This window comes from Podarcis erhardii (assembly GCF_964252035.2).
Source record: "Podarcis erhardii genome assembly, chromosome: 3".
Classification (NCBI taxonomy): Eukaryota; Metazoa; Chordata; class Lepidosauria; order Squamata; family Lacertidae; genus Podarcis; species Podarcis erhardii.
In genome coordinates, this window is record NC_138507.1 from 62,297,499 (window position 1) to 62,321,493 (window position 23,995).

A 23,995-nucleotide genomic window follows, 5' to 3' on the forward strand; every position below is an offset into this window, starting at 1 on the left:
TCCTTGAATCTTGCAATGAATCTTGTATTCACAGAGATCTCTTTCACTGCCAAGAAAAAAATACAAATAAAAATCCCATATGCTACCATTCTGAGAGCTCTGAAATGTGCAAGCGTGGCTGTGGTGCAGTAGCGGCATAAATGTATGCTTTATTTAGGTTATGATTGCCAGGATAGTCTTGTGGCACCTTAGAATAATGAATTTATTATAGCATAAACTTTCACCGCAGCTCACCATTTCATCAGATGCCTAAGTGTGTATATACAACACATACACAAACATGCAGTTTGAGGCCGTAAAAGTGTGATCAGAAGGAAATTAAATGCATCCTCACTGCCTGCTCTTTTTTGCATTTCATTTTCTTCTGACTTCACCCTTCTAAATTCCTTCCACTTGCTAATTCAGGATTATCACTTCATACATCTGACGAAGTGGACTGTGGCTCACAAATTTATCACGTTCTAAGTTGTGATATATATGTGTGCGTGTATTATACAGTATGCAATATATCATACATACACCCTATTGGAATACCTAGTAACAGAACGCTTCATTATGAATATTACTTCGGTTGTGTGAATGCAATTTCGGATCAAGAAAAATACGAAGAAAGTTGGGACGTGGCGGAGGGGGATGGGGAAAAAAATTAAACAGATTAAAATACTGAACGGAAGTAAAAAAATAAAAAAAAGGATTAACGCGGGTAGGAGGGGAAGCCCAAGGTGATTCATGCGGGACAACCCCAGCCTGAGAAACGCAAAAGAAAAAGGACAAAATGGGCGGGGAATTTGCGAAGGTCATCCGTGCGCGTGCGCTGACAGAGACGCAGGCCGGGGAGGAAGTCACGTGCTTGTACGTGCTCCTCCTCAGGCGTCGCTTGCTCTCGGGGCGCCCCCTGGAGGGGCTCTGCCTGCAGCGCGCCGGTCGCTTCCCTTCGCCCTGGAAGCAGCTGTTGTTCTGGCAGGCAGGCAGCTGGTGTCACATGTCGGAAAGTCCCTCGGCCGTGGAAATCCCCGCATCCACACTCTGTGTGTGTGTGTGTGTGTGTGTGTGTTTTGCTCCGCATAGTAAAACAGCGGAAAGAAAGAACCACACGCAGACGGCGGGAGGCGGCGGCCAAAGCAAAAACAACAACTGTAGCAGCAGCAGGAGCAGGAGGAGGGTGAGGGGGCAGCTGACAAAGGCGCCTCTGGACCAGGCAGCACCCTCGGACCAGGCCAGCAGAGATCCTGAAGCTTCATCGCGGGGAAAGGGACGGGATTCATGGCTCCCCCGAGCCGCATCTCTCCAAGTCCGGCTCGTTTGTGCTGAGAAGGATTTACTGGCGGAGTCATTCGAGGGTCACTGCCTCCCCCCAGCCCCCAGCTCGCCAAGTAAGTCATTTTTGCTTTGCAGTTTGTGGGGTTGTTCGCGGGGTCGGTGAGGACGACGAGCCAGCCTGGGCGGGGGGGGGGGTGTCTATTTTTGCTTGCATTTATGGAGATGCTGCTGGAGAGATGCGCATCTCTTTCCTTCCCCCACCCCGATCCTGGGTTGCGTTTCTGTTTAATGCGAAATGTGTATAGCATCCAAAAGAGAAGGAGTTCTTAGTTAGTTTGCTCCAGTTAGGCGCAAACAGCGAGCAGGTTAGTTCTGAGGATGCTTCGGTAGTTTCGGTTATTGCTTGTGTGTTTCCATTTTAAAAAAAATGCTGTAGAGTTTCCTGTGAAGACGAATTGATGGTTAAACTACTCTGTGAATTGTACTTCTGTGGGGGGAATAGAGAGGGTCTCTTAACAACTCTCAGCTCCCTTAAACTTCAGCTCCCAGAATTCTTTGGGGGAAACCATGACTGTTTAAAGTGGTATCCTAGCGCTTTCCTCGCTCTGTAATCTACACAAGCTCAGAGACTTTATTACTTTACCTATTCTAGAAGTTCAGTACTGAAAGCAACTTCTGGGCTTGAACCCTGGCACAAGTATGCCCTTGCAGCAAGTGCTAGACGCATTCAAGTAATACTTGTTTGTTGCATAAAATTACATAACTGCATGACAACTCATACAAACAGTTATGAAATATGCATTATTTCCCATTTTTAAAGCAAAGACTTAGCTTATGCAAGTCTTTGGACACTGCAGTATGTGCATTTTCGAAGTAAAACCATTAGCTAATTAATTCTAATGATTATTTATTACACCACAAAAAAGGGACATTGAGGAAGAACATGAGCACCATTCATACTAATCCAGAATTTTTTGTAACATCTCCAGGCTGTAATCCTGAACATAGTTACAAGGGAATCGCCAAATTATTTGTGTTGAAAACGTGCATAAGATTGCATTTTCAGGATTTTTGTTTATTACTTTGGCTATTTAAAGCAATAACCAACCCCCTCGCTTGAGCAAATTATTTTTTAGCGCTTCCCAACAGGAATTACATTCATGAATCTCCAAACTTTAGATAAAGAGAGTGGAACTTTCAACCCAGATACAGACCGGACCCTGCACTAATTAGTCCTAGCTAATGAATTTTATGTTAATGGGTCCCCAGCCATGGGTGTTAGGGATGCCGTTTCACTTTCATATCAAGGACTCGACGTGGAGCATAGTACAGTGGTACCTCGGGTTACAGGTTACAGACGGTTCAGGTTACAGACTCCGCTAACCCAGAAATAGTACCTCGGGTTAAGAACTTTGCTTCAGGAAGAGAACAGAAATCGCACAGCGGCGGCAGCGCGAGGCCCCATTAGCTAAAGTGGTGTTTCAGGTTAAGAACAGTTTCAGGAACAGACCTCCAAAATGAACTAAGTTCTTAACCCGAGGTACCACTGTACTTTTCTCTAACTGTGTTTGAAAATGCTTGTAGATGGTCAGACATGGATTGTCCTGAGGAATGTATATTACCAGGACATAGATTATGAGACCATTTTTTCTCCTAGCTCACTGTTGTCCATGTGTGCTGTTCTGCATTAACTGGCAGCTTCTCTTCAGGGTTTCAGCCAGTTTTCCCAGCCCTGCCTGGAGATGCCAATCCCTATGTGGGACTTCTTGCATGCAAAACGTGCGCTGTGCCATTGACATCCAGCTGTTTCCAGGAGTGCCCCAAGAAATTTGCAAGACATGGGACTTGTAGTCACATCTGAATATTCCAACATTACAAATATATGCATTCACTTTATTACACACCCTTAAACTGCCATCCAAGACACACTTATCTGAACATAAGTCACATTGATATCAGTGGAACTTGCTTCCAGATAAACTTGTATGGAACCAGACTGCAAGATATAAAGTTAGTACTGAAAAGCAGTCTCCTCCTGCATGATGCCAATGAGAAAATAATATCCAAATAATGGGGTCAATACCTTGTCTGTAATTTCTGTGGCCACTTTCTCAACACCTTGCGTAATTTTATACACCTCTATCATGCCCCTCTTACTCACCTTTTCTCTGTACAGTACTAACCCCCCCCCCCAAAATGTAGGCATTTAGGACTTTGTCCGTGAGTATAATGCTTGTGGCTAGAACTGTAGACATTTGAGACAGTTCAGTGCAAGATGTAACAGGGTGGGGATATCTTTCGGGATGTGGGATAAGATTGGCTGGTGAGTGAGGGATATGGCAACAATCTGGTTGCAGCATATGACACCCCTTTGATCTCCAAGTTTGATTCAGCTGATCTGACTATGTGAAAAATGAACACAATGTTTTAGCTGCAGTTCATTCATTTTCAGCTTTGTATTCTTGCTATAAAAAAATCGCACCTGGACATTCATGTTGTTGTGCCCATAACCTAGGCTTAAGGTGCCGTTTAGCTTCTAGCTTTCATATCTCGGTTTCTAACACTGCTTTCAGACAATCTCAAGGTCCATTGTAGGAGTCAGCAGAAAAAGATATAATTCTCTAGTGGACTCGCTTAATAAAAACCACTGCGAGCCTCTGCAGTAAATGCTTTTTTTTTGTACACTGTGGACCCTAGCAATGAAATATTGACCGGTGCTTCAAAAAATGAACGTGCCCCCTTTCAAAATGACAGTGGCCCTTTGCATGTTTATTGTACCTGCAAGGTGCTTTGTTTGTTTTTTCAGCATCTGTATGATGTTGCCGTTATCAAAATTCCATTCCATAAAATCCAGATTAAATGGGGAAATAATGTAGGGTGGTGTTTTGATGAGGATAATGTTGTGGGGACAGTGCACAAAGCCTCCATTTATGAGCTGCACAGTAAACGGCCCAGCTGTATAACATTTTGCCTGCTTTACTTGCCCACATTACTTTGTGGGCATCATGACCTGTGAGGAATAGAGTTGGGTTGTTGTTTTATGGCTTCCGAAGGCTCCAGTCCTATGCAGCTTTTGTTTGGTTTATTGGTTTCTTCCATGGAACTCAGACTGTCTTCCGCAGAGTTACTGGGCAGCCTGACCAGGCACAGTCTTGCTTAAACTGGATTTTGCAGTCCTGGCTTTTGATCCAGTGGACACATTTGCTAATGTAGGAGTGGGAGAGGCCATTTTAGCTAATTCCTCTTTCCCACTTTCATCACCGCCGCCACCAAATTTTGTTCCAAAGAGTTGAGAGACCATGTCTGGAAGGTGGTATGGGAAGCTGCAGGGGGAAAGGGGGCTCAGGAAAAATGGTCACCCCTCTTCTTAATTCAGAGCCATCCACTAGGAACAAAAGCTGCTCTGCTTGTGGGATGCTATTATTGTAGTCCAACTTCTTTGTCCAACGGTTTTAAAACATTCCTATTAGTGAGATTTCTGTAGACGAGTTGGTGAAACGTAAGTTGGTAAAATTGGCTGAGAGTCTGAGGGTAAGTCTCTGGAAGGAAGTCTCATTGAAACCAGTGGATTTACTCCTCAGTAAACATGTGCAGGATAACCCTCATTGTTGGATAACTTCAAAATGGGCAGACGTGCTCCAATCCATAGCACATGTTGCACTAAGGAGGAGAACAGCTGTCGGCAGAATAGGAATGTTAATTACGTAGTGTTCTAATTGAGCTTAACAAATTGGATAGTCTATTATTACTTAACACTGGAAACAACCAGTGCTTGTCCTAAGCATCCCTTACTGATGTCATCATCCTTTACACATACAAACTTTACCAGGAACACTACTGACTCAAAATTGTCCTTTTGTGTTAAGTACTTGCAGGATCACATCTTTCATTTGAACATGTTAACTGCATACACATCTGTTCACTTCTACAGTTCAAAATGCATAGAGAAATGTAATGTGTGTTTGTAGCTCAGGGAGTCTAAATGTGCATAGGATTCCTGGACAAAAAGTATTGTGGAAAGGGAACTAGCACCGGCATTATAGTTATGGGGCAGGATGTGGATTTGATCATACTTACAGTAGCCCCCCTAAAATCAGTGGTTAGTCTGCTGTCAGTGGGTTTACTCTTAAGTATGATTGAATCTGGATCAAACCCAAGCTATTGGTTACTGATGCTTTTCCTGTTTTTTTGTTAATAGCTTATTGGCCACATTCATTCAGAAGAAAGTCACATTTATCTTATTTCCTTCCAAGTGACTTTGGATTAGTAGTTTGCACAGTTCTTAACTATTTTTCCATTTTAGGGCAGGTACTGTTCATCTTCAGCTGCCTTCTATCCCATTATCCTTAATACCTTGTTTTGAAATACATGCTTTTCTTTAAAGTAAAAAAAAGCAACTTTTCACCATTTCTAAGTAATGCTGTTCTGAGTTGGTGGTGTGTGTGTGTGTGTGTGTGTGTGTGTTAGGCTGTATATCTGGGTCCCTTCTAGTTCCTGGATCCAGGAGGATGAAAATCCTGGAATAGCCAGCTTCTTGGTGAGTTAATAGCTCCCTAAGTATGGGTCCTTAGGGTAACAAAGTGGTTTTGTGCCAGAGGGCAAAAGAGTGGGTTCCCCTCCCTTGCCTAGCTGTTGGTGAGGAGGACAAGGGCCAGAGGTATGTGTGAGAGAGCGGAGCTAGAAGCAGGCTGCAGGCAGAAGCTTGGGGGCAGGGGAAGGTGCCTGCTTTCTACTTGGAGCCAAGGCTGTGGCTATGGAATAAGAAAGACCTTCAAGGTGTTAATGCTGTGAACCCCTCCATCGTAGGCTTAGTTTGTATTTATGTGTAATAAACCATATATAATAAAGACACCACAGTCTCCACTGTCCCTCATTCCAAGGAAATGGAAGCCTGAATAAGCACTTGGAACCCATGGAATCTCACACCGCTCGGAGATTGGGGTGGTGTGCAACAATACATTTTGCTACGTTTTTAGTAGCAAAAATGCCTTTGTTGCTGTTAAGCTTTGCAGGCTTGGAGAATAAATAAATTAAAGTTCCAAAACCTAGAGAAAGGGGAGAAATGAGGGAAGCAGTGAAAACGCAACCTTTTAGGTGCATTATTTGTTGTGCAGTCTTGAGTGCTACTGCTGAGAGCAAATGCAAGGCCAATTAAAATGCGAGTTCTCACGGTTCCTTTATCATTGGCCTATTAGACTAAATAAGTAGCCTAAACAAGGAACCTGCTTATTTATTTAAAATATTTCTTAACTACCTTTCATTAGAAGATTCCAGGGCAGTGTGGATAAGTGTGAATTAGAATTATTTACATGTCATATGAAAACAGTATTTTTTAAAAAAACAACCACAGAGAGGACAAAATAGTAGACAGGCTAAAACCAAAACCTGAAGAACAAAGAAGACAGTTTTGACTAAAATAATCCATATGCCTATGCAGTGCTTCAGAACTGAAGGACTGAACATTTTTTAAGGTTATTTGAACCAGTTACTCAAGTACTAGGTGGGTATTTTCCTACTTCTCTAAACTATGACATGTAATTATCCATGTCGTCTAAATAAGTTCATTGTGTGTGGGGTTTCATGCTGTATATTGTAAGACGGTTCAAGAAACCAACCTATGCCATGTGCTACAAGCAAAGCTCCCCCACTCCCCGAAAAAAATCCAGCAGAAAAAACCCAGAGGCTCTAGTTAGTTTGATCATAAGGGGAATATGGAATGGAGAAACAGACAGGGGGGATTCTGAGCTAAGAGGAAATTCTGCCGTCATCTCAATAGATTTACAGCTGAGTAATCCAGGCTCTCCAGTTCTGCACCATTGGGCACACTGCAGTTCACTAGCTCTAGAATTAACATAGGGCACTCCTCTGATGCAGATTTCATTTTCAGTAGCAGGTGCCTGTTTGATTAGTATTTCTGATAAATTGGTAGTAAATGTGAGTGGTAATTTTAAGACATCCATACCAAAGAAGCTTCTCATTGTTTCTGATGCACTTGTGTCACAGAAGCTATTGAGGCTGAACTTCCTGTTTTAATGTAATTTATGAAAAAGGTCTGTGTTTTGTGCCGAATTTGGGGTAGGGAGGGGAAGGAGGATTTAATGATAATTATTTTAAAAACCCTTCATTTACTAGTGTTCTTTCCTCTTTTAGGTTTCTTCTTGCAAAATGGCTGGCTCACAAATCATTCCTCAAGCTTTATACTTGAGCAACATGCTGAAAGCTGTGAAGATAAGGGAGAGAATGCCCGAAGACCTTGTCAAGTGCACCAATGGAATAATCCAGCATTTTAAGACTATGCATAGATATACCATAGAGATGTTCAGAATGTGTCAATTTTGCCTACAGTTCCAGGAGATGCTTCAAAAGGCCCTTATTGACCAAGCAACTCAAACCTCACTAGAACGTCAGAAGAAACTGAACTGGTGTCGAGAAGTTAAAAAACTTGTGCCCCTGAAGACAAATGGTAAGCCAGGCTTATTTTCTCCTTGTTCTGGCAGGACAGAAATAGCATCTGCTTCATTTGTTACCTCAATGGACCTTGAGTGTGCTTAGTTCAAATTGCATTTAAAATTAAATTACGAAGGGGCTGTTTTTCTCTTCTTTTAAGTGAAATGCTTGCCTAATGTCAAACTAGTGCATCGATGTATATTAAGTTAACTTCATGGACTTACGTACTGTTGTCCTAAAGAACCTTCCTGGCTCACAGGCAGCATTTGCATACTTTCTGAACAATGCTGCCGAATGTGAACAAAAAGACACTGATCTGGATTGTATATATTTCAGTAAAACATACAAAGAGGATATACAAATGACTGGAACATCCTCTTTTTGTGTTTCCTCCACTTGTTATTTATGACACTTCTTTTTACCCTCCAGAGTTGCTCTCATTGAACCAGGAACTGGAATCAATTGGTTCTTAGTGTTACCTTTTATCCATGCAACTATTAGATGTATATCAGGTTACACATTTGTGAAATCCTTCTTCCAAGTTACTCAGGACATGGTTCATGCTGCATAATTCATTTTGGAGGGTTTTAAAAACTATATATTTGGGGCCTAATTTCAGAACATTTTAATTTTCAAGTCAGTTTGAGAGCCAGTGAGTGGCCCACCCACTCTTTATCAATTTAAAGGTAACTTTAAATTACTCCACATGATAGCAAGTATTGTTTGATATACATTCACACAGTTGGGTCGCTATATTGTTGCCTTGTGCGGAGTAAATTGCCATTTTTGTATGGTGAGCCACTCCATGCAAAACATTGGCCTTGTGATATAAGAATGCAAATATTCACGTATGTCTGTATTTGTTAAGATATCCTGATTTCAGTTATCTTGAAGGCTTTAAAGGCAAGGTATAAATTCTCAACACAATTAAAGAGACAGTGAAACCAGTTTCATGTGCCCTATGAATGTGGCCTTCAAGGCATGCAGTGCATTGGGTCATTACATGCTTCTTGCCCAATCAGGTATTAAATTAATTCTTGGATTGATGGCGAAGACTCTGTCTCCAGAATCCTGAATAGTGCCTTCTTTATACCTGTCCTGATAGGACTTCCGTATAATAATTACAGATCAGGGCACTGACAAATCTCTTCACTGGTGGTGCCCACCACTTCAGTGGGTTCCAAGCTCGTTTCTAAACTTGGGCCCTGTTTCCAACGTAATAAATAAATCCAATGTGATGTCTGAAGCAGCAATTAGCACAACTCTGTGGGAAGAAATGAGTTAGGTGAACATCTGGAATGCCCAAGCACAAGTTGCTGCTTCAGATATGACATCAGTAGCGTGGAAAGAGGATGTACGTCGCTGACACATCCCCTTTTTGACACTTCCTGCAATGTCTAGAGCCACCAACAGCTTTCATAACTTTTTACATCTCCTGAATTCTCCTCATTGTACAAGTTGTTCTGTCTAAATTAATATGGGCTAAATGTTGCTAGACAAGAGGAAGTGGTGTAATGAGGTGTCCTCTCAAGAACAGTTTTGCTCCCTCCTACCTGGACAGTGCAGTGCGGCAGCAAGGTCAGGCTATGCAGGTGCACCAGCAGGTGCGCTATGCAGGTGCACTATGCAGGTGCTGCTGCATGCACAGAGCCCTGACCTCACCCCTGTGCTATCCAGGTAAGCAGCAGCAACACAACCACACGGAGGGCAGCTCCACAGCACCTCCTGTTTCCAGGACTAAAATAAAACTTAACACATATGCACCCAGAAGATGAGAGTGATAACATCTGGGCATTCTTTTTATTTATTTGCCAGATTTATAAACCATCCTTCAGTACACAGTAATCCCTGGACAGTTTTCAACATATACAATATCTACATCATAAAATACAAATATTTGATATGCTTCGTTGGGAGAAATGGTAGGGTAGAAATTTAGTTAGATAATTATAGTAGAATGACTATAAAATCATATCAAGTGAAAGAGCAGAGCAGCAACTCAAGACCTTGAGACCAGTTAAAATCAAAACCGCTCAATTCATTCAAAAGCTTAAGAGAGTAAGTGTTAGGTCTCAGATGGTGGATCAGGACCTCTCACTGGACTGTGGGAGCTTTAGGAGTGGATCACTTGGGGCCCTTCCAGACTATTGCTGTTTTTTTGTGTGATTCCGTCACATCCCAGCAAATCCAGGTTGTGCAATTCAAGCTGTTTGGAGCTCTTGCACAACAAACCCACTTCCCCAAAAGACTAAACTTTATGATAAGGAGAGTGACAGGAAAATGCACTGGAACATGTGGGGCGACACTTGCTTTGACGCAGTGTCTTCTAATCTCCCCACAAATAAATCAGAGTGGTTGGTCATCTGCATCCATATTGGAATTTTTTTTTTAGATAATTTAATTGTTTTATTATTCCTGTGTTTGCCATGTGTGATGCTTTGTGAAGAAGGGTGGGATATAAATTTACTCATTTATTAAATGAATAAATTTATTGAATGTCATCTAATCTTCGTCAAATACATCAGTATGAATGCTGGGTAAACAGGTAGTCTGCAAGCACCCATGTTGTCCCTATAGATGCTTCACTTGCATCCAAAGAAAGGCAAACATCTTTGCATGGGCTCTTATTTAAAAGTAGACAAGTTGCTGTTCTATACTGGTATTCCTCTACTTTCCCTCTATGAGAGATCCTTTCGCTAGAGCCCTGAAACAGAGTTTCAGGTTTCTGAGCACGTGTTAAAACCTGGACTACACTTCCTTATCTCTAATGTGTATATTCTGTTCTGATCGTGTGAACTATTGAACTATTGCATTTTCTTTCAGTGGCCCGGCTTGCACAGTGCAGTAAGCCAAACTATAGCTTCTGCAATGTGTTGGGTAGTTTTGCTCTTTCTGTCTTGTGGGTAATCTCTCTTTTCCTTCATGAGCTGTAGCCAATAAAAGGACCAGAGAGGAGCAAAGCTTTTGTCACCTTCTCCCCAGGAGCCCACACATCCACACGCAATGTGTGAACACAGCCAGTGTGTTAAACTACACACTTACTAGATGAGAGTGTAACAGTAGTGAAAGATCTTCTACTTTGCATCACTTCAAAGTAGAGAAATAGAGAGAAGGACTTGGGTTTTGTTTTGTTTTTAAACCCAACTACTGGATTTTTAAGAATGGATCCTGGAAAGCACAAACCCATATGGGTTTGTTACTTTGTCAGGTGGTCGGGGAACAGTTCCAGTTCCAACCTTTTCTCCACCACAAGACTTAAAGGAACGCCCTATTCAGCCCCTCCCCTAAGAATAAAGAAGGAAATTTGCAAAATAAAACAACCCGATCCATCCCCTTTGCACATGCATGCATCTTTGTAAACATGGAATGGATCTTGACAGGCGTTCTGCTGAGTCCCGTCCCTCCTGTGCTTCCCATTAGAAGCCTGGATGAAACCTCACTTGACTGACAGTGGGGTGGGCATATTACACAGAAGGCCTTTAGCTAAGGGCTCTGTAGAATGATATAGACGGGACCCCTGTCATGCACACAAAGGGTTCTCTCCACATGGAAGAGGTGGTTTGTGCCCTAAATAAATAATAAAATAACTAATAAGAAAAGAAACAGCAGTTTCATCATAGCCAGTAGCATTGCATTTGGTCGTTCTTACAATCATAGATCCATTTGTAGGGGGTGTAGCTCTGTGCCCATTTTGAGACCCAAGAAATAAATGCATGTGTTATTTCATCACAAATAATTTTAGCAAAAGTGTAGAAAGATTGCATACAGTTCTGGCAATTTGATTTCAAACATGACGTACATTTGAGGATTGTATTTTTAACGTAAAAGATTGGAGGAAACATCTCATTTTAAAAAGATTCCAACATCTACTGACTAGCAATTTCGCTTCTCTAATGAATAGGCATTCCAACTTACCCTAGCCACGCCTACTTGGAAAGTCCACTGTGTACTTCACAGTTCAAATGTCTCTTCATCGGAACAAGAAGTACAATAGCTGTTACTCAACTACTAGTCAAATAGCTTAACACTGGGGAATTCCAAATGCTTAGGGAATTTTGAACTGGCGGTTCAGTGTGCAGAACTGAAAGCAAGCGCACACAAGGAAAAAACCCTCTTATCTTTGCTCTAGATTTTGCAAAGGGAAATTCTTTACAGGATGTAATAATTGTCCTACTTGTATGCCATATTTTTTTATGCTTGGTAAAGCCAGAAGACTATAAATCAGCCTTGCAAGCATTTTTTTTGACCCTTGCATTTAATATCTATTTTTTGTTTGTTTTAAATATGATTATGCAAAGACAAGCCAGATTTCTGAGTTGTGTTATATAATTCTGTTTAAAGCAAAAAAAGAAAAGAGTAGTATTAAGTGAGGACCTACCCCTTTATAAGAAATGCTTCTGTTTTAGCACTCGGGTGGGCAGAGGGTGTATATGCCACATAGCTCTGTCCTGCACCCGCAAAGCTATCCTGCTTCCCTCGGCAGGGTTTAAATAATATTGCCAGTCAGGTTGAAGGTGCTGCCAGTCTGGTTGGCTTCTGTACATGGAATAGGGTGAGATGTCAGGTTGTATCCAACTAAGTTTCTCTCAGAGTAGACCCATCAAAATTAATACAAACAAGGTTGTTGTTGTTTAGTCGTTTAGTCGTGTCCGACTCTTCGTGACCCCATGGACCAGAGCATGCCAGGCACTCCTGTCTTCCACTGCCTCCCGCAGTTTGGTCAAACTCATGCTGGTAGCTTCGAGAACGCTATCCAATCATCTCGTCCTCTGTTGTCCCCTTCTCCTTGTGCCCTTCATCTTTCCCATTTATTTCAGTGGTTCTACTCTGAGATGGACTAACATTTGGATACAACTCACCATCTTGTTTTTTTCCTTTTGTCTGGCAGCAGAATACATTGGGACTTGATTTTGGTAGAGTGGAGGAAAGGATCCTGCTCTAACAAACCAAAAAAGAGCACTAGTCAGGAACGTGAAACTGGGATTTGGTTGGGGTACTGTTTACTTAGGCCTCTGGTGCCATTTTTCAAAATGGGATGAAACGTTGGTGTAACCACGACAAAAACAAGTGTCTCGTTAAAAACCAGGCAAAGGATTCCTTCTGTTGCTTGACACTCCCACCATTCTCCTGACATTCTTCTGTCCCAAAACAGTCATAAATCTGTCGCTGCTGCTTTTAGTGGAAGAGTTTGTCTTCCCAACAATTTGATTTCAGATACAGTGGTACCTCTGGATATGAACAGGATCCGTTCCGGAGCCCCGTTCGCATCCAGAAGTGAACGCAACCTGCGACTGCTTGTCTGCACGTGCTCGGGTCGCGATTAGCCACTTCTGTGCATGCGCATGACGTCGTTTGACCGTCTGCGCATGCGCAAGTGGCAAAACCCAGAAGCAACGCGTTCCGTTACTTCCGGGTCGCCACGGAGCGCAACCCGAAAGCGCGCAACCTGAAGCACATTTAACCCGAGGTATGACTGTATTTGTGGTTTTTGGTAGGGAGAAAGTAGAACTGCAAGGGTAAAATGGTTCTCCCCACTGCAACCCCTTTAAGGGAGGCAGTCTGCAGCACAATCTCCACCTTTCCTAGCCAATTGGCTGCAGGATCCATCCCCTTTTCTGGGCCAAGAATGAAAGGAAGGGATACTGATTTTTCAACAAAAGTCATTTCCTCCCTCCGCCCAAGAGTGCAAAGTTTAAAGTCCTGTGCTTTATTGTAGTTCCTTTCTCTAAAGCAGAGGTTTTCAACCTTTCGAGTCCACAGCTCCCTTGACCAACTACATTCTTTCTGCAGCACCACTGTGCGGCTCAGGAGCCCAGTTATGTCACCCCTTGCCTGCAGAGCTGGCAGCCTGTCACCCTTTTTCAAACACCCTCCTTTGTGGAAAGTTCTCTCAGTCGCCTCTCCTCTCCCCTCTTCTTGGGAGCCCTCCGGGCAGCTACTTCCGCCGCCCCTGCCCCAGAGAGACGTGTCTCCTCACACTGCCCCCCAGGGGCCTGGGAAGAAGATGCCCCCTGCCTTAGTGGCCCAATGGAAGCTGGCCAAAGGTGAACTTGAGGCCAGCACCTTACCTTGGGAGGCAGCAGCAGGAGCAGTGGGCACTGCCAGACCTGGATGGCGGAAAGGCTCCCCTTCAACACTGGGCACTCAGCTCCCAGGCAGGCCTTGCACACACAGCAAGCACAAGAAAGGCCAGCTCAGTGCCTGCCTGCCCGGCCTTCCACTTTTCCGTCCATTCCCAACAGCAAGGGCTTGTGGATCAGCTGGCTGGGCTCCCTCACCCACTTGCTTGCTTGCTCCGAGGCCACCTCAGCTCTTGGCAACCAACACCCTCTTGCCAGCCCCAGATAAACCAGGAGCTTGTAGCCAGGGCTGCTGCAACAAACAGCTCTGCAAGCCTTTGGGAGGCAGAAACACAAGGGGGCATCAGAGGAGGAAGGGAGGGAAGGAAAGAGGGACAGAGGCCAGTGTTGCCTGTGGCACCCTTGGCCATCATTCAAGGCACCCCAGGGTGCCACGGCACACTGGTTGAAAACCACTGCTCTATAGCAATCCCGGCAACATTTTTCCTCAAATGAGAGCGTTCTCCCACAAAGCCCATGTCTGGAAACAATTGGCTGGAGTGATCTGTGCCTAGAAAGTTCACACAGTGCTGCATGCATTGCTATATTTTTGTGAGAATTCTCCATGAGTGCCAGAAACTTGTATGTTTGACACAACCCAACTAACCACATTCATAGTAAAACAATTTCTTATAAATCCACTTTCTCTTTTGCTTCTCAATTTTCAGTAGCTTGTTTAGGAAGGAAAAGGCTGTGCCCATAAAATCTAGTGCTGATAGTGTTGACTAATGTCATCTCTGAACACTTTATAGAGAATGGTGCCTTTTCAGCAAAAAATAAAGTAAAATCAGCAATTGAATTGAGTATTTTCAGTCTGTACTTCCCCTTAAACCAGTGTAAACGGCAATTTACTGCCTGGCGTTATCTGGTCCATGGGGTCACGAAGAGTCGGACACGACTAAACGACTAAACAACAACAAACAGCAATTGGAATAAGGAAATCTCCTCTAGCTGTATCATTAATTAAATGGACTTTCTTAAGCGTTGTAGTTATAGTCAAAGCTCTAATATCCTTTCACCCTTGAATACTAGCTATTGGGAAGTGGTTGAAAATTAAACTCAAAGAGCGTGATCCACATGCACAAATGGGAACTGTGCACTGAAAGTGGCGTGAGTTTATTTTTATATTGACATTTTTATAGGATGAATAGTTTCATCTGCGTTTTATATTCAATCACTTCTCCACTGAGGGGCAGATTGTCAACTTTCATTCATACCAGCTGTCCACACTATATAAACACTATTTTGACGCTCTCTCTGTGTTTTAAGGATCAAAACCAACAAGATTTCTGCGCAGAAAGGCAGAACATTAGATCTGTTCTTGTTTTCTACATGTACACAATGTCTACCATACTTGGTGGGGGAATGCTGGATTAGAAAAATACAGCTATTTGTCAGTGTTCACTTACTCAGACCGGGAGCAGGAGAACAGACTACCCCACACTCCCAAAATTCAGAGGATACTAAGCCAAAGTAAAAATAGATTGCTTGAGGGAAGATTTCTAAGAAACGTTAATTGCTTCTCCAAAGCATTACTGGTTCGTGCAGAACCAGATATTTTATTTTTAATGAACTTGAAATATGTATGCTGTCCATTATGTTTTGGACTTTTATTTTTATTTATTTATTTATTTGTGTTTGTGTGTATGAAACAACTAACCCATTTCATTTCTCTGTAGGGGATGGGAATTGCCTGATGCATGCTGCATCCCAGTACATGTGGGGCGTCCAAGATGTCGACCTAGTCCTGAGAAAAACGTTGTTTAGTGCACTCAGGGAAGTGGACACACGCAACTTTAAACTGCGTTGGCAACGAGAAACACTGAAATCGCAGGAATTTGTGGCAACAGGACTCTGCTATGACACCAGGGTATGTTGGACTGATTTATGTAGCGAATAACGTTTCAAACCTTGGTATGGTTGGGCGGATCGTGACTTCCTGTGTATAATTACACAGGATGGGAGGCAATTATGGCAGTGAGCTTAAGAAAGTAAAATTGCAGGGCTGCCAACTAGTTAAAACATTTTAGTCCATTAAGTTTACTGGATTTCCCAATTTATTAACGAAGCATTTCACTACTGTGGAGTTTCCAACTCAAGTAACCTCCTCAGAGATGGGTTATTTCCATGGACCACCCACATCTCCAAAAGTTGGCATGTCTCTGCTCTTCCTGTTATGAAGAGGCGCTGCTAACACCCAAGCAAAACAAAAAACACCCATCCTGCTTTTTAGAAACATACAGCTAGACATAACTTCCCATCCAAGAATCTACGTCATGTGGGGGCCTCTGCTCTTGCTTCTTTCTACAGGAACCTGCTGGTTGAAAGGATAAATTATCCTCTCTATTAGTTGCTAGCCCAAGTAGGCTATAGACTACTTAGTTGCTAGCCCAAGTAGGCTATAAACCTGGAAACAGCCAATACTAGTTTCACATGTTAAGATGAAACTGCCTCTTTACACTGCCGTCACAGATGCTTATTTGGATGTGGTGGTGGTAAGAGTGGAGTGGTGCAACACAGTTGCATTGGTGCCTCCAACTCACAGAACTATCGAGAAAATAAGTTTCAAGCAACCGCGTTGCTTCACAGTCCTCAAGTTGCAGGCTTGCAAGTAACCACTTGCCTGCTAGGCAAGAGAGCATTTGTAAATCAGAAGAGAGAATGCAACATCAAATCAACTGCAGCCGTGCCCTTAATTAGTTAGTGTTTCAGGTTCTATACATCTGGAATGCATATCGTATGAATTAACTTTCTCAGTATTCGGATAAGGAAAAATAATCTGCATGCAAGGCCTCCCAACTTGCATGATACTAACCCAAAGCTAAATAGATGTATTTTCTTTTCCTCCATTAGAATTGGGAGGACGAATGGGAGAACCTCATCAAAATGGCATCTGCAGAAACATCAGTCGCCCACAGAGGCCTTCAGTATAACTCACTGGAAGAAATCCACATATTTGTCCTTGTTAACATCCTACGGCGCCCAATCATAGTTGTCGCAGGTAGGAATGTGTCTTTTGCTTTCGAAGTACTGTTTGCAGTGGGCGATCCAATTTTAGTGTTGGACACCCATGCTTCTATGAAGAGCATTCAGAAGGTTTTCAGTCTCATGGAAGTGGAGGTGGGCAACCAATAACATGAAGAGCATCTCTGTTAGTGGCGATTGTTTCCTGTAAATTTCTACATTTCTACAAATTATCCTCTGAAAGAAACAACCACCACCCCCGGGTTAACAGTATTTTCAACTTAAGAAAACACAAACACTGTTTATGACACAAAAAGTGTTGATGACCTCACTTATGAAAGCGATTTAGGGTTTGGGTTTATTTGTTTTTACATCAGCTTTAATATTTCCTCACAATGAGTTATTGATATTCTTCTGATAGTTTGGAAATTAAAATGGAAATGTTTCCCTTGCTCTGTTGCTGACAAGAGTCATGTTTAACTAAACCTTGCTTTTCTTTTCCTGAAACAGATAAAATGCTTAGAAGCTTGCAGTCAGGTTCAAGCTTCTCCCCTTTGAATGTTGGTGGAATTTACTTGCCTCTCCACTGGCCAGCAGAAGAATGTTATCGATATCCCATCATCCTGGCCTACGACAGTATGCATTTCACCCCTCTGGTTGTTCTGAAAGAGAGTGGCCCAGGTAGGTCTCAGACATTACCGGTATATTGTGTTATGCGCTTCCCTTTAAAAAGGTAAAGGACCCCTGACCATTAGGTCCAGTCGTGACTGACTCTGGGGTTGCGGCGTTCATCTCGCTTCATTGGCCGAGGGAGCCGGCGTACAGCTTCTGGGTCATGTGGCCAGCATGACTAAGCCGCTTCTGGCGAACCAGAGCAGCACACGGAAACGCTTTTTACCTTCCTGCTGGAGTGGTACCTATTTATCTACTTGCACTTTGACGTGCTTCCGAACTGCTAGGTTGGCAGGAGCAGGGACCGAGCAACGGGAGCTCACCCCGTCGCAGGGATTCGAACCACCAACCTTCTGATCGGCAAGCCCTAGGCTCTGTGGTTTAGACCACAGTGCCACCTGCGTCCCTTTCTTTGCTCTTTTATAATTCCAGTCAATTTCCATAACTACCTCTCTGGGTGGTTGTTTTCGGTTATCAGCCTTAGGGTCTTAATATTGCTCACTGCTGTGTTGTGCCTGTCTTTTCCCATTTAATTCACAACAATCCTCTTTTTTCCCCTTTCCATAGAGATCCGGGCAGTCCCATTGGTCAGCTGTGAAAGAGGCAGGTTTGAAGACTTGAAGGTGCACTTTCTAACAGATTCTGAAGAAAGGGAGAAAGAAAAGCTGCTAAGAGATTACCTGATGGTGATAGAAATTCCCGTGCAAGGCTGGGATTCTGGGACAACACATCTCATTAACGCTGCAAAGTGAGTCTTCATCTTCTCACTGTCCAGCACTTAACTTGATAACAGATATTCTTAAGTTGGCAATGTATTCAGCCTCTCAGATGCCCTTTTCAAGGGATGCATTCTCTGCTTTTACTGTGGCATTTAATCCCGGACAATTACAAGATGTCCTTAAGAACAAAACAAAAAACAAAAACATTCAGGCTGGCTCTGGAACGTACAGAACTGATAAAGATCCTAACAGCTTCTGTTAGAAAACCGGTAAATGAAGGGCTTCCATTTGCACAGCAGGCATTCTCTCATCCTACCCCTGTGCTCCCCAAAATTGGCTTGGGGGAAGGGGTCAAGAGACACCCCCCCCAAAAAAACTATGCCCAGGAAGATGGAAGGGAAGATCATTCCATTTGGCAAGCTGATATGCTTGGACAGATGGAACAGTTGTAATAGCACAGTGTAGGATTTCACTCAGAATAGCTGTCAGTCAAAACTGAGAGTCAAGTTCTTTCCCACTTAATGGGGAGGACATCCGGCACTGCACAGGGAGAGAAGGAGAGCCAATTTTAAAGAAACTACAGCTCGCTTGTTCTCTTTCAGCCTAGCCCAGTCCTGTAAGTAGGACTGAGACAGTGTCTCTTTATCTTGCTAAAAGAGACGTTAAAGACCATTGTCAGCTTCATAAGTGTAGGCTGTGCTGCTTTCAATTATGCACTCTTGCTGATGTAGGATGGCAGCTCTTCTTGCTCTCCAGTGTTATTATGTCATCCCAAACTGTGTATAAGGTTTGCTGCCTTTTCCCCACCTGGTGATACCAATTCCTTTGTCTTTTTTGCCTTGAAGGTTGGATGAAGGAAACTTGCCCAAAGAGATTAACCTAGTGGAAGATTACTTCCAGCTGGTGCAGCACGAATACAAGAAGTGGCAAGAAAACGCTCGGCCCGCTGGGAGGGAACCGGGTCAGAGGAACCAGGTGGAGCTGAACTTGCCCCAGCTGTCGCTCGTGGAGGCAAAATGCGAGACTCCCAACTGCCCTTTCTACATGTCCGTGAGCACCCAGCCTTACTGCCATGAGTGCTTTGAGCAGAAGCAGCAAGGGAGCAAGGCGAGGAGGCAGAACTTCCGGACTGGGTCTGAGAAGCCCCGGACAAGTAAATCCAGCTCACCCAAGAGCGAACACCGCGAGCCTGCGGCACGGACATCTGAAGAACTAGTGTCAGGGCCTCGCTCTGCACCCCCCACAGCCCCCAGCCTTTTTCTGTACAGCGAAACCACTGCCATGAAGTGCAGGACCCCCGGCTGCCCTTTCACCCTGAACGTGCAATACAATGGGCTCTGCGAACGCTGCTACAACAACACTGCAGAGCTCAGCCCTTGCAACAGCCCAGGCGAGCGGAGGCCGCCAGACCAGGTGACCTGCATGTTCTGCCTCAAGGGCGCCAATAGGACCTTTAATGGCATGTGCAGCTCTTGCTTCAAAAGGACTAGAGACCATTTGTCAAGTGCCAGCAGCTCAGGTGTCGCACCTTCGGGCCATCAGAGGTCCACATCAGACCCCACCCATCTGTCACAGAGCCTCCTTCAGCAGGCCTGCCATACGGCAAGCGGCAACAGCGCAGCAGAGCTGCCACCGCCGCACCCTCCACCCCAGAGAGCAGAAGAGTGGAAGAAGGGAAGCAGGAAGTGCAGGAAGCCCAGCTGCAGCTTTTTCGGGACTCCTCAAAACGAAGGCTTTTGCACACTGTGTTATTTCGAGTACCAGGAAAACAAAGGTGAGCGTAAGGGAATGTGCTTCTCTTCTCCTTCTCCCTTACAGAGATTTGGGCTGGCAGGGAGAGGGGTGTTTGCGAGCAGTGGAACGGAAGGTGCTCCTGTTCAATCTCAGCTTGCAAGGAGATGTAAGATGCAAACAGAACGAAGCAGTGAGATGAAGTGTAATTCTAAAGCATTAGTAATGCTGAACTGCAAGACGGAATGCAAGCCTGCAGTGGAAAAGCTCAGCTTACTTCCAGCTGCATTAGTCACTTATAATATTGAGGAATTCCAGTGCACTTTTCATGTTTTGCTGAAGTATGCAGAACAGCAACCTAACCTCAAGGGTTTGCTGTATTGGGGATGCATTTAGTTACCAGGGCATGTCCCCAGAAAGGTCCCTAGATTCCTTTCTGAAATCCTGTTAGAGATTCAATTTAAAAGTTCACTGTAGGGTGCGGGTGGAAACACGATAGAACAAATTTGATAGTTTCCTAAGCAGCTCTCCAGGATGGCAAAATGTACATGTTCACTGAACAAACCATTTAAACTGCAATGGAAAAATTGTCTAGTCTGGATTGGGGGGGGGCATGTAAGGGTTAAAGAGGAGAAAATTCTAGCCATAGACTAGAGCAGCTGATAAGAGAGCAGCTGAATAACTTGCTTGAACATATATGAAGTCAGACTGTGGGGTCACTCTAGCTCAATATTATCTTAACTGGTTGGCAGAGGCTCTCCAGGTTTTCAATTAGGGGTCAATGGGGGGGGTCTTCAGATTCCGGGGATTGTTCCTGGGGTGTTTTGCAGGCCATGCTGTAACACTGAGTGTTTTAAAAATGAATCCACACAGTTCGTTTTTAGAGTTGTAATTGTGTGGCATGCAGAAATTCAGACAGTCCTCCTTTCCCCTTGCCGTATCCCAGTGCTAGAAGGCACACCTGCTGAAAATTGCTCCATGTTACAGGGGGCCCCTGCAAAACAAGAACACATCCTTGCTAGTATATCTCAAAAGGGACCATTTTTAGCCTCTACAGTTCATGTAACATTGCATTCAGTAACAGCCAAGTGATGGGTAAGGTGGAGCACAGACAACATTCCCATTTCCCACTCTGTGTTTTCAAAGTTTGGTTGCTGAAGTCACAGCTCAGTGGCAGATGTTGACCACAATAGGTGGAGGCAGAGCTAATGAGAGGCAGAGCAAGCTACTTCTAGTTTTGCCTCCATGCCATCCCTTCTGAGTTCTACAGTGGCAGTACCGGGACAAAGGAGGTGGAAGCTGACAGCCAGGGCCACACCCTGGACTGGTTGGAACTAGGAAGGCAGGCTGGTTGGGGCTGGCTGTGATTGACTGAGAATGGTGGGGCAGTACCCTGTTCACCCTAATGGACCCGTCATCATTCTTCAGTGGGTCACAGGTTCATTCCCTGGCATCTCCAGGTAAGTTTGGGAATGTCCCCTGTCTGAAATTCTGGAGATTCACTGTAGAAAAGACTGAGCAATGGCAGCATCCTGCATTCCTAAGTGACCATTTTCTTCCTTTGCTCTCATCATAGATGCTTTGGTGCCCCATCACAGAAGGTCTCAGCGGACTTCTCCTGCCTCAGGGCGCTCGGGAGCCTCAGCTACTGTGTACCAGAACACCGTTTCCTGCCTGGGTCGAGAGTGTGGGACAATCGGGAGCACGATGCTCGAGGGCTACTGCCAGAAATGCTTTATAAAAGCACAGAGCAAGCGGCTGCGTGAAGCCAGAAGAACCGAAGACCAGCTAGTGAAACAATCAGAGGTCAGTCAACATAACGAAATCTTTCTCCCCGATTTAAATTTTTGCCTTTCTTCCTAGAAAAGTCTTTATGAGTCCATTTTAAGAAGAAGGGAAAATACACTCCCATTATCATCCCTTTATGTTAGTAGTTTATTGCCTAGGATTCTAGAGATGATAGATAGAGGCTCCTGAATAACAATAAAAAATTAAAACCTGCTTTTATTATCTAACCAGAAGAATGCTACATCCAAAGCATATAGAAGAACTGGGGGTTATTTCTGTAGCTGTTCTCGGAAGTGTTAACTCCTGTTGATATTAACATCTCAGAAATTACCCTAGTGCTGGTGCTGCTCTGTCACAATACAGTGGAATGGAAAACGTACATAATCTGTATCGTGTGTGAGAGAGGGGTGGGTGGGAGAGGGAGAGAGAAATCTGGCCTGTACCAAAACTGGAAAACCTGAGTTTTTAGATTAGCCTAACACCAAACTCTTTTAGAAGACCTAGCCCAAGTCACTGGGCAATTATTCTTTCATCCATTCTTCATTTGCAACCATCAGAATTGTCAAGAAAGTGTCACATACTTGTAATAGTTTTCCTTTTGTAACTAGAAGGGAGCAGTCTACTAGTTCTATGCAAGCCAGAAGCAGATTACCAGGTGGAGATTTACTGCTGCATTTGCTTCCCAGCTGGTGCATCTCTGTTTCTTATGGGGAAGGGAGAGGAGGTGAAGAGGTCAGCGCAGTGCAAATGCACTAGCAGGAGCAATGGGCTTGTGTCCTGCCCTCTTTCCTGTAAGCCACAGTGATTCACCTGCTACAGTGATCCACTCTGCAAGCCACTTCTCATGCAGCCTGTGTCAGTGTCTTATCCAAGGCGCTTGCACAGAAGCAGCATGATTGTTTTCTAACTTAAAAAGCCCACCACTGCTTGTTTTCGTTTTGGTTTTCACCTTTGGGAACTTCTGGTCAATAATATGACATGAATAAAAGTAACTAAAGCTCATATAAAGGCTGTGACTGTTACAATTAGACCTGACAATGTTCTCCATTGTTTTTAGCGAACAGGACAACACAGAGATTTACGCCAGACATTCCCAAGCTCTCAGAAGCACAAGTGTGCCACAGCTTCTTGTAGGAACAACTTAGCTTCCAGGAACGGGGAACTGTGTCCGGAGTGCCTACACGTTGGTCAGCAGGCCCAGTTGGGGGGAGCTCGGGGGGACCCTCCAGCAACTGAGCTCCCCAAGGAGCGCTGCCGAGCCCCTGCCTGCGACCACTATGGCAATAACAAGTGCAACGGCTACTGCAACGAGTGCTTCCAGTTCAAGCAGATCTATGGCTAGCAAGAGAAAATAAACGCCGGCTTTTACCTTGTGAAAGGAAAATGGTGCTAACCTCCAAAACACTCAACCCAGTCTCATTCACAGTCTGTGGAAAAAGTACACGTGACTTTGTGGCGAAAACAATAAGCTGAATTGTACATGTACACCTGCTTGTGCGTGTACGTACAAATGCAAAAAGAACAATATGCTCTCCGGAATTCTGTATCCTGGGACAGAAACACAGTTTGCAGATGCAGGATGCTTATGCCAAATACTTGACTACAAACTCCTTTCTCAGTACTCTGACTTTGTTCTATGCTAATACGCAACCATAAGAAATGAATAGACTGTGTTTCTTGCACCCTTCTTTCTGCTGATACTTCTCTTGCACACTGTCTGAATACTAAGCGTTCAAAATCCAAGGAAACCTGCCTGAGATGAAGGGTTTCCTGCACTGCAACTACCACACAACCTGGGGCTTGTTGTCCTTGAAAATGCTCATCTCTCTACCAAACAGAGTCTGCTGGAAGCCATGAATGAAACAAGGTTATTAGCAAGTCATGGTAGAAGCCTTTAAAACTTGATTGTTTGGCTTAAAAAAATTATTTTAAAGAAACTGGTTTTGTTCTTTCTCTCTTTGTTCTTAACCAGAGTTTCATGCATGTAAAACAGCAGTTATCATCAACAACTTGGACCCGTTGGCCACTGTTTCTCCATTTCATAATCTGTGTTTGCTTGTTTGCTACTAACCCTGCCGATATGAAAAGTTCCGATATGAAAAGTTCCCCTAAATACATGCTGTTCATACATACTTGCTGGCATAGGACAGGGCTTAGGCTGGAATCATAATGAAAGCATAATGAAGATGCTCAAGGGTGCAATCCTAACCCCACTTACCTGGGAGCAAGTCCCACGGAATTTCTTCAAACGTGCTTCCAGGTGGACATGGTTGGGATTGTTCTGTTAGGCACGTT

General features: G+C 44.0%; 1 protein-coding gene across 1 annotated transcript; it reads left to right on the forward strand.

The window, feature by feature from the left end:
- The first annotated feature begins 915 nt into the window (after positions 1-915).
- On the forward strand, positions 916-23,785 carry TNFAIP3 (TNF alpha induced protein 3). Its single transcript, XM_081855285.1, has 9 exons — positions 916-1,373; positions 7,411-7,723; positions 15,506-15,696; positions 16,680-16,827; positions 17,301-17,471; positions 18,030-18,210; positions 19,027-19,955; positions 21,489-21,718; positions 22,758-23,785. Exons 2-9 carry the CDS (start codon positions 7,426-7,428, stop codon positions 23,040-23,042), a joined length of 2,433 nt encoding a protein of 810 aa, XP_081711411.1. The 5' UTR covers positions 916-1,373; positions 7,411-7,425; the 3' UTR covers positions 23,043-23,785.
- Positions 23,786-23,995: the final 210 nt, after the last annotated feature.